This window comes from Colius striatus, chromosome 2 (genome assembly GCF_028858725.1).
Source record: "Colius striatus isolate bColStr4 chromosome 2, bColStr4.1.hap1, whole genome shotgun sequence".
Taxonomy (NCBI): Eukaryota; Metazoa; Chordata; class Aves; order Coliiformes; family Coliidae; genus Colius; species Colius striatus.
This window is the reverse complement of record NC_084760.1, coordinates 118,512,674-118,529,776: the sequence shown is the minus strand read 5'-3', so window position 1 is coordinate 118,529,776 and position 17,103 is coordinate 118,512,674. Positions and strand designations below refer to the sequence as shown.

At 42.5% G+C, this 17,103-nt stretch overlaps 2 protein-coding genes across 4 annotated transcripts in view; one reads left to right on the top strand and one right to left on the bottom strand.

Moving 5' to 3' along the window:
• The window catches only part of PUS10 (pseudouridine synthase 10), a 31,797-nt gene extending 22,650 nt beyond the window's left edge, over positions 1 to 9,147 (bottom strand). For 2 of the 3 annotated variants that reach the window (XM_061989284.1, XM_061989286.1), the window contains exons 1-4: positions 8,814 to 8,878; positions 7,401 to 7,537; positions 5,877 to 6,143; positions 4,272 to 4,358 (exon numbers count right to left, since the gene is read on the bottom strand). In XM_061989284.1, the coding sequence (XP_061845268.1) occupies positions 4,272 to 4,358; positions 5,877 to 6,143; positions 7,401 to 7,526 (480 nt within the window). In that variant the 5' untranslated portion in view covers positions 7,527 to 7,537; positions 8,814 to 8,878. Of the gene's footprint in view, positions 1 to 4,271; positions 4,359 to 5,876; positions 6,144 to 7,400; positions 7,538 to 8,813; positions 8,879 to 9,084 lie in introns of those variants that run through there. The other variant, XM_061989285.1, reaches the window with a different exon arrangement.
• A 94-nt stretch (positions 9,148 to 9,241) lies between these two features.
• Positions 9,242 to 15,922, top strand: PEX13 (peroxisomal biogenesis factor 13). Its single transcript, XM_061989288.1, has 4 exons — positions 9,242 to 9,365; positions 11,441 to 12,138; positions 12,579 to 12,704; positions 13,227 to 15,922. The coding sequence occupies exons 1-4, from the start codon at positions 9,292 to 9,294 to the stop codon at positions 13,520 to 13,522; spliced, it is 1,194 nt and encodes a 397-aa protein (XP_061845272.1). The 5' UTR covers positions 9,242 to 9,291; the 3' UTR covers positions 13,523 to 15,922.
• The last annotated feature ends 1,181 nt before the right edge of the window (positions 15,923 to 17,103 follow it).

Sequence of the window (17,103 nt, the reverse complement as noted above, 5' to 3'; positions counted from 1 at the left end):
CAAGGTGATTCCATACACTTGCCACACAGCCATATCTACATGTGCAAAGCCCAAAAGAGTTGGTGTCAGAAAAGCACTAATTTAAATTCTTCAGAATATTAAATCCTTTCCCTGTCTTTCATTCTTCCTATACAGTGCTTTAAGAATAACCTGCCCTCAAACCCTGTCAAAAGAATGACTGTCTATTGCCAAAGAAATAATTCTAACTAAAGAGGTTTGAAGACTCAAACTTAAAGGAGCAGAGCCAGGGTCACTGACATAGAAGGAACCACATCATAGATCTCTTCTACATCTCTTTGGTACATCTAAAACAACGAGAATCCCAAAAACATTGATACAAATATTAAGGGGAAAGAGAGTTGGTGGAGAAAGGACACAAGCTTTGTTAGATACACAATACACAGAACTGCATGCTACTGAACAAAACAACTGCAGTGGTGTTGGTGGAATATTCTTTACCCAAATTCGCTGTGATTCATTACCCTGCATGTGTTAGGACACCATGAACTATATTGTCATCTTGTTTGCATAACAGCCCAGATAAAATCATAAATAAAAAGAGTTTCCAAGTGAAATTCCTTGAAGGTAAGCCTGAACTGGAGGATGTGACAACCAGAGGGCTGGCTCCAGAAACCAGCATTTGACAAATGCCAATTTAATAACATCTCATATGCCTTGATTTAAAGCACACACAGGTTTGTTACTCAGCCAGGTGGCTGTTCTCACTCCTCTCCCCTGTTTTAGAGGTACAACTACAAAACAGAGAAAATTTGTGTGTGTAAGTAGCTGTGCTGAAATGAGACCATGGGTCAATTCTCATCTCCCCTCACTTCAGAATGGAAAGCGAATTAAAGAAATTACATTCCTCCTTCAATTAAGAAGAAACAATAGATTAGGGTACTGTGAGCACAGAAGCCAAAAGATCCCAAATGCCAAATCACATTCAACCACCAAGCCAGACAAACCCCTCAGCTCCTGTGCCTTCATTCCCCTGCTCTACTCTGTCCCAGCCCTACGTGAAGCAGGGGATCAGATCCCTCTACTTCGTAATTACTTTATGTTTGCGAGGTGGTTTGAAAATGAAAAATGCTCATTACAGAGCTCAAGCCTGCAGGGCAATGCTTAACAGCAAATATATTTCTGAAATACACTGGCTCAGGCACTATATTGATTACAAGCTGCAGGATATTACTCTGATGCTGTCTGAGGGATCACAGTGGCAACAGTCGAAACACCATGTGCAATCCCAGCCACGGCATTTTTTCCCTGCATTAGAAAAGAGCTTTGAGATGGGGAATTCCACGATGAGGTACACACAGTCCTACAGGGAGTAATGACTACAGATGCTATTTGCATCAACGTCCTTGTAGCAAGTACCAGGATGATGGATCACAACTGAGACTCCAGACATAGCTAACAGTCACCCTTTTGAAGGGCATGACTCACTTCATATTCTAATGTAGTTGTCTGACATAAACTTGGGACTCCTGTATTTATGATTTATTTTAATCAACTCTCCTACTTGTGGAAAGAAGTGAGAGCTTCTTTGCATTACAGATACAAATACTATGCAAATGTACATTTTATGTCCCACTCTTCTTCAGCTCCTATCGTACCTTTTACACTTGGCAGGATGACAACTGTCATAATTAAATTAGTTGAAGGTAATATTAAAAGGCAGTTTCTGATTTTTCTTGTTAAAAAGAAGTCAGAAAAAAAATCCATGTGTCACACCAAAGGTCAATGGGAGAGAGGCTGGCTGTGGGATGTCCTTTTATGATAAAATCACACATGATCTTGTACGGTGCAGTTCACAGGATTAAAAGCAGAATTTAGAAAAAGACTTCTTTTCAACACAAAGCCTCTTGAGATCTTGTATTACTTGCTGCTTTTCTGTAGCTGTAAAACAGCAACTGTTTTTAACAACTATTTCTTGAAGTGATAAATAAATAGGCGGTAAATAAACCCCCAAGATTTTAAAGAGGTTCTTTCTCCACCATCACTCACTTTCACTCCTTCAGTTACAGCACAGCTACATAAACAGCTGGTTTAACATTTGGCAAGGCTGAAGGGATGGAATATAAGAGACAGCAGGAACTTCCTACTACAGAACTGCTCCCAGATGAACCAAAACTGTTTCCAAAGATAATAGATCTGGTTTAGGAGCTTCCTCTTCACTCACTTCATTCTACCTATTCATTTCTCAACCCATACCACACTTTCAGTCCCTTGGTTGTACCAAGCACTGTAGTTTGTTTGCTTTAACACAAGGACAAGACACTTTGAATGATGCAGATGGACAGGTTAAAAAACTACATCTCATCCCTTTTATCAAGTAATCTCGTGCACTTAGAAGACAAAGTTGTTATAAAGTACTAACTCTGGGTTTCTGTCAAGTGCATTTGCCAAGTCGGCTTTCCCAGTCCACACTGTCTCAGTGTATCATCAACATTTTAATCAGCAAGAGAGATTCTCTGAAGCAAACTATTATTTTTGGCTCCCACTTACAGCCAGGGCTGCCTCAAAGGCACATGGAAGCACTTGCCCCGCTTGCTCAGATTAGTGTGAGAACTTCGCCGAGCTACAACTGCAATGCAATAACACCCTCTACCGAGCCTTTCTGGCAAAGACCCACAAGGAGCTGAGGAAGAACAGCAACACATTTTTCTTTCCCCACCTCCATCATTATATAGCTATGCTATGGAGAAGAGGGGGAAAAAAAAGGGTTATTTTTAAGCTAGATAAACTATAGCTGTCAGGCTAAAGATGCATAATGGAAATGTATGGAGAACTTGGTAACAGGGGAATTGCAGTTGGGACTGCAGCCAAAAAGCCTCTGTGCATGGCTGGTTTTTGCTCATGGAGGCTATAATGAATCGAGTAAGGACGTTCTCAGTAACCACTAGCAAAGGCAGAGTGGAAATGGAGAAGACCCAATCGATAGTACCCTAAAAATAATAAGGTTCCACTTTTTTTAGGCACCTCCACTGGACATAAAGTTTGACCTACTTTTAGAGTTTTACCGAGTACCGTGGACACACACACAAGCATCCACACACTAGCTCAAAAGTGCTTCTCTGACAGCTCTCATTTTTTGGAGGACCATAAAATCAAATGGGAATAAGAGTAGTTCATTCAGGCAGCAAACACAAAGCAGTTTGTTTTGGCATTATTTAACCAGGCACAGTGGTAGCTGAAGCAAACACATCAACGATGCATCATTGCAGATGGGAAGTTGAGAGTCTTACGTTCAAGAAGTCTTAAAAGTAGAATGTAGGTTAGCACAGCACAGCTATGCCACTGCCATTTGCCTGAGATGCCAGAACAATACAACCCAACACTGAAAGTGTAGTGGATTCTTTAGCAGTCAAACTGTGTGGGATGAGAACAGACCTCACTGCAGATTTCTATATAAATCCAAGGTGACCTACGCTTCTTTCTGCCATGTTCACTGCAGCTTCTACCACATCTTACCCCAGCAGGCATCTAAGAGAAACATTTACACTTTGCTCTTAAGAATAGTATTTTTGCAGCATTTATTATCAGAAAGCAGAGGAACATTGTAAAACACCTCACAACTAAGCAAAAACTGGCATTGTATGGATCAAGCTGTACTATGCTTAGCATTCTCCCCCCGACATAAAAAACCCACCAGGGCTGTACACCTCTTTGTGTTGTCACTGTCTTCTGTAATTAAGTGACCGAAATGTAACCAATTTAAGATTGTTTGAAATTAGCATCAAAATCTGTAGTTTTACAACGGCTAGAAAGTGTAGTTTTAAAAACCTAGACTTTCAACAGCGCCCAAGCCAGGTGACTATTCAGTTGTGCATTTTCACATCATTTAAAATGCTGAACAGTTAAAGAGGTCATCTTCAAATTCCTTCATTTGTATTCTGCACTGCCAATTATCATTTATTTCAGGAAAGGCACCAGCTGTGCAGTTCCTTCTCTGAGAAAATCCACAAAGCAGAGCTGGCATCTGTACCAAAGGGAACGATACACTGAGGGTTTAAAGAAACTCCTTTTAGATTTTCAGATGCAAAGTAACTCCTGGGCTAACTGAAAACTGAAGTGACTCAGACACTTTATTAATTAAAATAATCATCCCCACAAAGGAAGGGGAGAGCAGACTTCACTTCTGGCATGTGTTTTTGGGTTTTTTTTTAGACTACAGCAATTAAAAATCAAACCACTTCCAGCTTGTACTTTCCACAGCCGTTTTCTTTAATACACATTTAAGTTTTGAGGAAATATCTGTGAAGGCTTACCTCTCTGACAGAGAGCTGTGGGGGCAGGGACACAGAAAACACAAAACTGGTGAACTGGTAGTCAGCAGAATTAACCTTTTGGCACACCTGTAGGAGAAGGATTTTAATATTCAACCACAGCAATGTGAGTTGATTTTTTTTTAGGATATTCTTTATTCTAGTGTAGTCATTGTAAACACAGTAAATACACAGTCAGATAAATGCTGAACATACAAACAACAGTAATGCCTAACAACTTTGTGAAATATAAGCTTTTTTCCTTCTGATTAAAAAGAAGTTACTAATAAACTGTATCTTTATTGCTATCAAACAACCCAAGTCGCTATTTTAAGGTTAAGATCAATTGTGTATGAAAATCTTAGTGCAACAAATTACACTAGTGAGCAAAGGCTAGAAGAGCTGATTCAGAATGCCCTTCTTCATGGCATTCCATGGCAATAAAGATGTTTAAGATCCAAGGATAAGACAAGTATCCACAGTATCGATTCGCAGTCTTCATTGTGAAAACTTGGCCAATCACTGGAAATAAAGTGAGAACTCAAACACACATCAAACATTTCAAAGTAGGCTAGTGAGAGCTGATGGCCAGTTTTCTCTGCTGGAAGAAAGCTTAAACACACATGCAGTAATCATGCAAAGTGGTTTAAGTGAGTGAAATAGTCATATTTTAACAAATGCTGTCAGATTTTCCATTGCTAATCAAGACAGCAACTGAAGCAAGTCTTAGAGGTGGATTCTGTAAAAACAGACATTCTTCCAATCCAAACAAGAAAGAAACATCATGCACTGCAACAACAGAAACTACACCCTAAGCTTTCTGTTTAGTTCCATTTTTTAGATATACTCGTGCTATTAAATGAAATTCTTTTCTATCAAAAGGCAACAAAACAAACATTTCAAATTGCAAGTGTCATTTTTCCAGCAGTTCCTTCTTTGCCACATAAGCAATTTTACCGCAGGGAGGTGACGTTTACAAAACCCATTCCACTCACACTCTCTCCTAACTCATATTTTCTCCATTGTCTACAATCTGTTGTAACACCAAAACATTTCCTTCCCCTGTGGCTTTTCTATATAGTAGCACATTGTAAAGACAGACTCGTGCTGCATTAGGAACAGGTAGTTAAGCTGAAGAGCTCAGCAGTTGAAGGTTTTCACTTCATATAAGAAAAGTGAAGAGAGGTCACAATTTACCATTAAGTTTTCCTCATAATCTGAGCATATGAACCTCAGGTTATCTCCTAAACTCAAGTAACCACATATCTGTTAGTCCTTTTTCTTAGGAAAACACGCTCCTAGCAGTGACTCCCACTGCACCTGCAGGGCTATTTTTAAATGAAGTTACATTATGACAAGGCTTGGGTAAAATATGGTCATGGGGACCATATTCTATTTCCCAGCTACAGAGGAGATATGCAAACACTGTCAGTGAGCAGCACATAGCACCACCCACACTTCAAATATTCAAAGCAGTAAATGTTTCGGTTTGTTTTCCTGTGTTTCTCTCTCAATTGTTTAACTTCACGGCTTTGTTCATCACCAGCTCTATACTGTAGGCACCAAAGTACACCAGCAAGACATAAAGATGAAGAAATGGTTATTTACCTTTTTAACAAAGTCAGCCTCACAGAACTCCTGGAGAATTCCCAAACACACATTGCAAACCCTCAGAGCTGAGTCCTCCACCGTAGTGTTTTCTTCATCAAGCAAAGGAATCTGCTGGAGTGCTCCATTGTGGTTCAGATCAACAGGACCTCCTTCTGTGTGTTCAAGTCTGATTCTCTTACAAGGTGGATCAGCTACATCAAAACACACTGTATCTTCCTTTTCTTGATTGTTTCTCAGAAATTCTTTTAAATCCTTCATCAGATCCTAACACAACAAGAGGAATGACACTGTTGGTTTTTCCTCTCTTCTCCATCGCTGTAACAGGCACTTACAAACCCAATTCTTACAGCTGGTACCAACCATTCCAGTTTAGCCTTAGTGTATGTCATTAATAACTTGAAATTTACACCAAAAGGCAGCTAGGCAGTTAAAAACCTCCAAGCTCTATTTCTCTCCAAATGTTATCCACAGAAACTGATTTTTGCTGAACATCATCATCCAAAAAGAGTGGAAACATTTTCCAGACCTGACTTGGAGAAAGGCATTTCTCTTTGGCCCCATCACTGCTCAATGAAAACAGATGTTCATTGCCTTCCTCTCATTTAGATTATGTTGGAATTTAATTCTTCCAACTCCATTAGCCCAGATAACTGGGAAGAGTTGACTAGTATAGACTGAGAAGAAAATGAGAGCAGATACAGGTGAGGCTGAAAGTAAATATATAAAGGAAGAATTTAATATAAAGAGAGAAGCCTACAAAAATAAAAGGATGACAAGAGAGAATAATTACCTGCATGTGTCTGAATTTTAGAAAGGATGAGAGATGGAGGCAGAAATAGTTCAGAAAGAAAGATTTATTAAAAAGTCTTCAGTAATGAAGACAGAGTTGCTGTGGTGGTGTAACTCAGAGGAAAGTTAGGTGGAGATGCAAAAGAATTTAAAATGGCATACAGAATGACCACAAATGATTGACAGAAAATAGAAAAGGGTAAGGAAGAAAGACTTTTAAAATGAATTCTGGGCAGTGAAACTTGAACAAAGGTGAAACAATCAAGACAGACACCAGAAGATGCAAATATAAAGACAGGGGATTAGATCACATAAATTATGTTTATTTGGCCGACACAATGAGAGGGGTCTCAAGGAACCAATGTGGAAGGGAAGCAAATAGCCAAAACCAAACTGAGGAGTATCAGATACAGAACAATGGTAAGAACGATGGTGCCTGGCTAGGAAACAAATGGAGAACCCTGAATTTCAGCACTAAGATCAGCTAAAAAGCATGTCTAATAGCACAGTGTGAACTGAGTGAAAAAGGAAAACTGATCCCTAACCTGTGCCCCACAATTCTTCAGTCACATCCCCCTACCAATTCTACAGAAAGAAGTACAAGGTAAAACATTTTGGAGCATAGTTGGACCCTCCTCTGCATCAGCTGCATTGCCCTAAGCCCCTTTACTACTTTACATAAAGGGAAAAAGAACAGAGGGAATGGTTGTAACTGCTGTGCAAAGGGCAAACCTTGGATGGGCGTCTGTAAAGCGTCTGTGATCCCACACAGCAGAACCTCAAAATACATCGTGGGCAAGTGCCAGTGTTGAGTAAGAGCTGAACAATTGGTCTGTCCTTTTCTGTTAGCGAAGACATGCTGGAGAATTCTAAAATGTAAAAGAAAGAAGAGGAAAAAAAGACTTAGAATAAACACAATTTAGCAATTCAACAACAATAGGACTCACTTAACTGTGTCATGTTTAGAATCACTGGATTTCTTTTATTGTCCTCTACAGGAAGATTAGGACACAGGTTTGTCTAAAGTGAAAGGCACAACAGAATCAGGAGACCAATCCCAAGAGACCACTGACTCCTGCACTTCCTAGAAAAACCTGAAGTCGAGTTCTGACACAGGTATGCTGAGCTTTTTCTCTTTCCATGGACGGTACAGCTGAGACATTAAGCCAAATGTAACACGGGAATTCCTTCTAAAATCACAGCCACTAAAGAATCAATGTGTTAAAACCACAGTAAAAAGAAAAAAGCAGCCCCAAACAACAGATGCCACCCCCTTTTGTCATACAGAGCCCTAAAGGCAAAGGAAGTCTTTTCTATCAATTATCCCCTTCCATTTTTAAGGATTTCTTATTTCTCATCTCAAGTATAGAACACCTGCTTTTGTGAGAGATCTCATCATGCTTTTGTCCCTCAAAGATGAGGGCTAATTTGATTTCTTGGCATTATCTCTGCCCCAGACCTTTAGAACAGACTCATTTCTAGCATTTTTTGGCAAGTACAGACAAAGAGGTGAGGTGCTCACCCTTGCTGGGCATCTGGGAAACTGTAGGAGGCACATAACTACACTTGTGCAGACCAAAGGTTCAATTAGTCACCCAAAGAGGAGATAAACAGATGCCACAGGGAGATATGTGTTCTGGTCTGGGGGATTCCTTGGACCTAGTGGGCTTTGTTGGTAAACCTTAGCAGATCCATCCTGCAATCTTTCACCAGTGTCTCTTCGAAGTTCTTTTGCCTCTACATCCTTTGGCAGGGAATTCCCCGATACCTACTGACAGAGGAACCACCCGGTTTTGTTTTGGGCTTAGCTCCTATGAGCAAGGTTTGATATCCCCCAGGTTTTTGTATTGCAAGAGGTGGTGTAGAGGCATTCTCCACACAGCCAGATCCGCAGTGTTACACCACTGCTGTCCTCCCCTATTCAGAGGGAGCTTGCACAGCAATAACTCGGCCGTGGAAAGCTTTCAGAACGCGGGAAAAGTTAATAATTAACGTAGTTTCTCCTCGATTTGGAGCCTTTAAGGTACATTGTAAAAAACATGGGCTAACTAGAAAACCGCACACCCGCTTTTAGCAGGGAAAGAAAAGAACAACGAAACATAGCTGTAGGTAACTGCCAGCCCCGTTCGGCTTGGTGACACTTACATATTGCCACAGCCGGGCTTCCCGAACGCAGGGACCAGAGCCGCCCCGCAGCCCCCGCCCGCTGCCGCCCCCAGGTCGCGATGGCGACGGGCCCAGCCGCGACTCCCGCCCGCCCGAGGCCCCCATCCCCCCGCGCACACAGCCCGCGGCGCCCGGCGCGGGGCGAGCCGCGGGCGGTGGCGGGGGCAGCTCGGCACCGGGCCGGCCGCCCGCCCGAGGCCCGAGACGAGCCCCGCGCCGCCGCCGCCCGCGCCCCGGGAGAAGCCATCACCTCTGGGCGCCGCTCGCTCAGCGCGGCCCGTCACAGGCTTGCGCAGCGGCGAGGCAGAGCTCATCGATGGGCCGGCGCGGAGGGAAGCCGCGCTCGAGCGGCGGCGGGTGAATAGCTCGGCGCTGGCGCGTCGTGCCTGGCGGCGGGCGGAGGAGCGCGGCGGGCCGGGCCGCGCCGGGGGCAGAGCGGGGCCGCAGCCGGGCGGAGATGGCGTCGCAGCCGCCGCCTCCCAAGCCCTGGGAGAACCGGCGGCTGGCGGGCAGCGTGGCGCCGGCCTTCCAGTGAGTGCGGGCACACGCCGGGCCCTGGGTCTCCCCTGGCTGTGGCGCGGTTGGGCCCCTCAGGGCCGCCCCGCCTCGGGCCTCCCGCCTCGGCCTTCTCCCCTGAGGCGAGCTCAAAGGTCGGGCCCGGCCGGACAGCGGCTCCGCGAGCGAGAGCCGGGGGGCTCCCGTCGGTGTGGGTTACCCGCTTGGGGCGGTTTGGGGCTCGTTTGCCCGGCTTTGTTGGGGGTTCGTGTGCCCCGTGGGGAAGGGTCTCTCGTGCCTTTCCCTTCTCAGTGGGGAGAGGGAGGAAGGGAGGGAGAGGCACTCGAAAGCTGCGGGTCTCAAACCCTGCTGGTGGCTGTAGAAAGCTGCGTGTTTCCCGTGGTGAAGGTACAGCTGTGCTTGTGGGCAGAGCGTGGGTGTCCGTTCCTGGGGATTATCCAGCTGTGCAAGCCGACATGCCGCTCTCTGTGGGAGAGGAGAAGCTGTGTGTCATCCCCAGGAGCTGGAAAAGATGCGTGTGTATGTCTGCGCCGTGTACACCCTGAGATCTTGCAGGAAATCCAACCTGCTCATGAAGAAGGATGTTGTACAGAAAGGGTTTGAAAACTTCCTATCTATCAGAAGGGAGTGAGAGCTTGGCGGTCGGACAGACGCCTTGTTTTTCTTTTGGTGGTAGCGATTGCAGTTACAGGGAGCTGAAACTAGGCAAACGGTTATCCCAAGACTAAACACTCAACAGCAGCTTTGCTGCCTTTAGTGCAAGCTGAAGTTTGCAGAGCAAGAAATTTGATGTTACTTTTTCTCGGTGGGCTTATCTAGCTCATTTGAAATTGTTTCAAGTGAGGTATCCCAAGTTAACTTGGGAACAGGGGTGTAGTGTGACTTCAGTTACAATACCTCTATTTTCTGTGATAACAACTGATTCTTACACCTGGTTTTAACTGCTAAAAGAGTTAAAAGTCTATAAGGGAATAACAAAACAGTGTAAAGCTATAAATGTTATTCTTTGCTGTGGAAACCTGTAGGTTTTGCTGGGAGGAAGTTTTCCCCACCTGATACATAAAGCGTGCTTCGTGTTGAAAGCAGTGCAGAAGGAACCATTTCTGTAGCAATTCAAGCTCTTCTTCTTCTGCTTTCTGTCTGTGTTTGTGTGTGTGTGTATTTATTGAACTACAGAAGTGGGAAGTCATGGGATGAAGTGTTAAACGTGAGGAAAAAAACAACATGCCTGATTTTTAGGATGCTAATATGGAATTAGCTTTTTAATGAAATGGCAAAAGTTGGACAACTGCTTGACAGAATTCAGATTCTGGTTTAGTACTTGGAGAGCCTTATTTTGAAGGGCATGAATAAGATGACTTAAACTTGGGAGTTTACTGACAGAATAAAAGGTTTCTAAATTAAAAACAAATAGTTGACTTGTAATACCTTTTTTCTGACAACAGTTAACTGCATCTTTGTCATATCAAGGAATGTGACAATATTAATAAGGTGCTTTGGGGGTGAAATGGGACCCAAAGCCCTTGCAAATGTTGTTGTGTAACTGCTTGGATTCTTAATCAGGTCACACCCCCTCTTCACTAAAGGTGAATTCACAGGAGCTCTCAAACCTCCCTCCTGCTGTATCGTTTCCTCACTGTAGAGAAGAGCTGAGGACAGGTATTGGAAGTAGAGCTTTCAGGTAGAGAAGTTTATAAGTATTCTTGGTAGTGCACATGAGGGGCTTTTGTGTACAGACAAATGTGTTAGAGCATCAGGTTTGATGGATCTGGATGTAGCATTTCATGCTTTTTTTAGTCAATACAATGAATAGACTACAAGCTTTTCCTTGTGTACATTTCAAGTGTGCTGTGGCTCCACATTTACACTGGATCTCTCGTTATGGTGGGTTTTTTCCCCTGACAAACCTGTATTTCCTGACTAGAATTTTCACTTCCTACAAATATTGTAGGAACATAGTGTTTGGATACCAGCTTCCCTGTCCTAGCACTACTGAAACACGCTGGTGTATTTATGTCATTAACCAAGAACTCCAGGGAAATGACAATATAAACTCAGAGTACTGATCTTGCTTGTCTGAATTTGTTTAGGTCTCCTGACTTTGGTGACAACCTGCTGACCAGGCCTGGACAACCCACGGTTGCACGGATACCTCCACCCATTTTGCCAAGACCATCCCAGCAAACAGGAAGCAGCAGCCTGAGCGCTTTCAGGCCAGCGTATAGTAGTTCTTTTTCTCCAGGCTATGGTTCATATGGAACCTCTTTTTATGGAAGCTATAGTCCCTACAGTTACGGATATGGTGGTCTGGGTTATAACCGCTTTCGTGCAGATGATATTCCTCCCAGCAGGTTTGTTCAGCAGGCTGAAGAGAGCAGCAGAGGTGCCTTTCAGTCCATCGAAAGCATCGTGCACGCGTTTGCCTCGGTCAGCATGATGATGGATGCTACCTTTTCAGCTGTGTACAACAGCTTCAGAGCTGTGTTGGATGTGGCCAATCACTTCTCCCGCCTCAAAGCACACTTCACAAAGGTGTTTTCAGCTTTTGCTTTAGTGAGAACTATAAGATACCTCTACATACGCCTGCAACGATTGCTGGGCCTGCGGAAGAGCTCTGAGAATGAGGATTTGTGGGCTGAAAGTGAGGGGACAGTAGCTCGTGTTGGCCTTGAGGACAAGGCGGGTAGCTCTGCAAAATCCTGGCCCATCTTCTTGTTCTTTGCTGTTATCATGGGTGGCCCCTATCTGATTTGGAAACTGCTTTCGACGTACAGTGACGAAGAAACAGGTAAAGATGACCTGCAGCACGAGAGCATGTATCATTCCTTTTGTCATCACATGTGCAGTAAATCATCTTATACTTCAGTAATAGAAGTTAACAGATTCTGGGGTACAATACTGAATGTTTTAGGCATGTGATACACAAGTAACAGCCTATTTAAGTAGCCTGTTGTTGAGTTAGGATGCGGTTTCATGGTAAGCCGCTGTGGTTCCAAAATCCTTTCTATTTCTGTTTCCTTTCTATTAGATGCAGCAGTTGGGGCAGGGGGAAGAGTATTGGTTGGACTGACTCAACAAGTCATGCCTGGCCTGTGACTCCTGTCAGTTCTCAGTTGGAAAAGTTTTAGCAAGGAAGTTGAAGTGTTTTCTTTGTTTTCCTTTTAAAAAAAACCCCACCTAACTTTGTAATTCAAAGCAGGTAAACTTCTAATTTCTTTTTGGAAACAGTATCTAGTAACTGGGCAAGTGGAGAAGATGATCACGTAGTTGGAAGAGCAGAATATGATTTCAATGCTCTCTCAGAAGAAGAAATTTCTTTCCGTGCTGGTGACATGCTAAAATTAGCTCCCAAAGGTAAACTTTTAATGTTGTATTTATTTTCTAATCCCCTGTGAAGGAAGTCATATTGTTAGAGTGTGAAAATGAAAACAAAACCTCAGCCTTATTTGACCAGACTCCTCACCCACACCGATTATTGTTTTTTTGTAAGTTATTACTTGCCTTGTAATAAAACTTACTGAGTACTTTTGCTCAATGTCCCTAAAATATGACACAGGATAAACTTACTGAGGGAGTGCTTTGTGGTTGCTGTTGTGGTTAATTTTGCCTCACATGTGCTGCACAACTGTGAAAATCCCTAGGCATTGGTAGCACAGTGGTGTCATCGATTTTAGAACAAGCTGCACTTAACAATACTCTTCATCTCACCTCACCAATGTAGATCTGAGTCCTTTCTCTTGTGAAGTAATTTGTGTTTGCCTTTCATCACAGAGTTACTCTCTCTGCATGTTGAGCTGTTGTGTCATCTACTTTCTGGTGTATTTGTGCCTCAAGTAATTGTTTTGTAACTGGTTGCATTTGCATTTTCTTCTTCAGAACAACAACCCAAAATCCGCGGTTGGCTTTTGGCTAGTTACGATGGCCAAACAACAGGACTTGTGCCAGCTAATTACATCAAAATCCTGGGCAAAAGAAGAGGTAGGAAAACAGTGGACCTGGGAAAGATTACAGAGCAACAGCCAGCCTTTACCAGCACATCTGTCAGAGGATCCACTGCTACTGTGACTTTAGAGGAGCAGGAAGCTGCTTTTGATACTGTTTTTGCTGAAAGTAATAAAGTTCCTGTTGTGTCTGACTCCACGGGGGTTAGTGGAGAGAAACAGGAACTCTAATGCACTTTCATCAACAAAGCAACTGAACTGTGCTTTATTGATAAAACTTAGGGTTTCTTGAAAGTCTGTATTGTAGTGGAACACTGATGGGCCTGTACCAGTTACTGCTGCTACTGACTGGTGAAGGGATGGAGAAATGATTGCTCAAATCCGTGCTATTTATTGTCGGCTCCCCTAAGGCTGTATGTGAGTGATTCTCCCCAACCACCTGGCAGAAACTCTTAAGCTCTTGAGATTAGGAAAATTCAGGCATTTATAACAAAGCAAACAAACAAAAAAATAGGGACTGCTGGCTTATTCTTGTGAAGGAGACAAAATGTCAGAGAAATCTGGGGATTGATATCCAGTCTTCATTGGAATTTCAGCCTGGCAAGAGGCATCTTCAATAGATGTGCAAAGGGTAGACAGATTTCTGCAAGATGTCCTCCAAAACTGAACAATAACAGTGCATTGTTCCCCCCTGAAAGGCAGAACAACTGCAAGAGGTTTAGGGGACACAGTTGAGTCATTAGAAGTTCTGAGTTGCTCACTTTTAGTAAGAAGTAGAGCATCTGTCAGAAAGAGCTTTGCTGTTGTTGGAAAGGGACTTGTCAGAAAGGGAGGAGAAATACAGTTGACAACAGAAGATTGATGAGGCTTCAATAGTAGTTCTAACTGGTTCTGTTTATTAAAAGTATGTTAGAATAAAGGGTATCCTGCATTCAGGCACTTTCCAGCACGCTTGTTAGTTATTAGTTCCTTCTGTGGTGAGCTAACTTTGCATCAGTCCTAACCATTTTCTGTTGTAGCCTGTTAATAGTCTACTGGCTACCAGCTGTATCTCAGCTTATTTCTGTTCTCCATTGGTTTGGTATGACTGTCAAAATACCCATCCTGCATTTTAGAGCAGTAGGAAAGCATGGGGTTGGGGAGAGTTTCACTTAATTTGAGTGGGAAAGAAGCAGCAACGTTTCTTGTCTCAGTCAAGGTCTTGGAGTTACTGTTTTGCTGCCTTTCAGGTGGTCAATTTTCCATCTGCCCATAAAACTCAAGGGCTCTGGTTTATCAAAAGCCATAAAAACGTTAAGACTCTTAGAAATATTTAGTATTTTCTTCCTGTTGATGTTTGAGAATTCTGTACTGAAATACTGTTTTATTGTTTTGGGTTTTTTAATGAAGCAAAGATAATGACAACTTTTTTCCTTGCAGTATATATGTATAACACATTGAGCTTCTGAAGGTTAGAGCAATGGATACAAGAACTAAAGCTTGTCTTAACCACTGAAACAGCTTTTCTTTTTTATTTTAAAGGTACTTAAAATTAGTAGTAAAAGTAGGGCATGTGCCTTTGCTTAATGGAGCTACTAGTTTCAGTTTCACTGTTACTACAGAGATCTTCAACACCTGTTATGTGTTAGCAACACTTTCAGTATTTAGTCTTCAATTGCATTTGCTGGGCTTGAGTTCTTAGGTTTTTGCTCACCACAACAAAACCCTGACAAGAAGAAATGAAGTGAGTGCAGTTTTATTGAGGTAGAAGGACTGAAAAGATGGATGTGATGCTGAAACCTTGGATTCTGAAGTCTGAATGCCCGTGGTTGAGAACGAGAGCAAGGAGTTAAGTACTTGGGTATCGGGAGGTGGTGCAAAGAGTCATTTCATACTATTTTGTTAGATCTCCAAGTGCCAAGGAAGAGGAAAGAGTAGATAAAGGGCAAATGAGAAACTTGAGACTAGGTTTAAACCAGAACATGTTCCTGAGACATTTCCCTGTGTACCAGGGCATTGAAGAAAATTATCTATATTTGGAAGAGACATCTGTTGTTGAAATAAAAATAGCATACAATCCTGAAATATACAGAGAGGGGAGAAAAAGGAAGGAGGGGTGTCAAATGTACAGTTCTGTTTACAGTGTGTATTCATAGAGGAAATGCATTTACTGTTGTGGGACTTATTTCTTGGACTGTCGGTCTCTCTTGTGTCAGTGACAGGTTTCAGTCAGAGGAAAGGTCTTTTAAATAAATGAATAAATAGGCTTTTCTTAGCATATGCATTTGAGTAGACTTCTGTTTCCTGGTGCAGAACGAGTTTGGAAGACAGTACCATGATGTTTGTTGGAATCTTTCAATCTTACTAATTTCTAGAAAGATGAGTTTAATATCATTTTCAGCTGTTTTGAAAACAGTTCCTTTAGGAGGCAGATGGGTTATTAATAATTTAGCTGACTTGTCTTTATAGTAGTTTGACTTAGTCTACCTATTGCTGTCAAAACTGTGTCTCCTAAATCTTGACAAGAATTTTGATCCTTTCAAGCTTGTGATTAATAGGAAAAGAAGGCTCTGAGGAAGTGAAGTAAGTTATTTAACTCACAGTTAATTGTACTGATTGGAGAAGGGTATTAAAATGCATTGAAGTAAAATACATACTGTGCTTTGATGTTTGGGCTTTCTTTTTTGTTCATGCATGCACTAGTGTCAGGAATAAATCCTACAGTTTCATTGTCTGCTTCTGCCTATATGTCAGGTTACAGAATAAACCTCTAGGTGAATGCAGATTGAAAAAGGGAGACTGGTTGACAGGCTGCTTGAGACTTAAGTCACCTTTAAAAAGGTGAGGAAACTAGAAGGAGCAGGTGTGGCTGCAACAGGAGTATGTGTAAGGGGAGATGAGAAAAGAGATGCTGTTGAAGTGTGGCTGAACTTACCACATTAGGCAATTGACTCTTTATTTTAATCTCTACATCCTAAGTTAGCTTTCTGTTTTTCTTTGGAACTACTTATATAGTTTTAGCAGACCTTGAACTCTGTACCAGACCCATGATGTTTGTTTATATAAGGCTTTAGTTTAATCTGACTTTAATCTCGTTGATGCTGTTTAGTAGACTGACCATTTGATGCTTGAATACTGTGACAGATGCCAGTTTTGCCTGCCTCTCTGGGTGCTAGCACTATGTGAATGTGCACACACTCCAAGCCACCTTCAGGTTTCTGAATAATAAGTTTAACATACTCTCTTGGTTTCGTAGAACCTAAAATTGTCTGCTTTTGCACAGGTCCAAAAGCTCTGCCATGGAACTGGACTGCACCTGAGCTAGGAAGATTGTTTTGACTTATTTGGTGATCTGAGTGAAATTTGCTAGTGAGGTAAATACAAAGTAAATACAGTTTCTTATAAATCTGATCTGTTTGCAAGGAACATTATCCAGATGAGGTACAAACTCAGAAAGCAGCACAGTGGTGTTCCTGACAGGCCATTGTAATAAGAAATACTCCTATCCACAGTACTGGCAGAACTGTACTTACTCATTTTACAAAACATAACACAAAAGCATATGTTTTTAACTTATTTCCAGCTCTTTAACCCATGCAGGTGTGGCCATGTGTTGGGACTGACAAACATTTTTGGCCTGTAATGGCAGATGATAATGGTGTGTGTCCACAGGTGGTGATACACTTGTTTTTCTCCCTTGTGTCATGAGACTGGTTGCTCTGCAGATGGATTTGAGGTGGGTTTGGGATGATAAATCTGTCTCCTGGGTTCTGTGGCTGTAGCAAACTCAGCCTTTAAGCAGCTGGATAATCTGTCCTTGAAACACGTGTGCT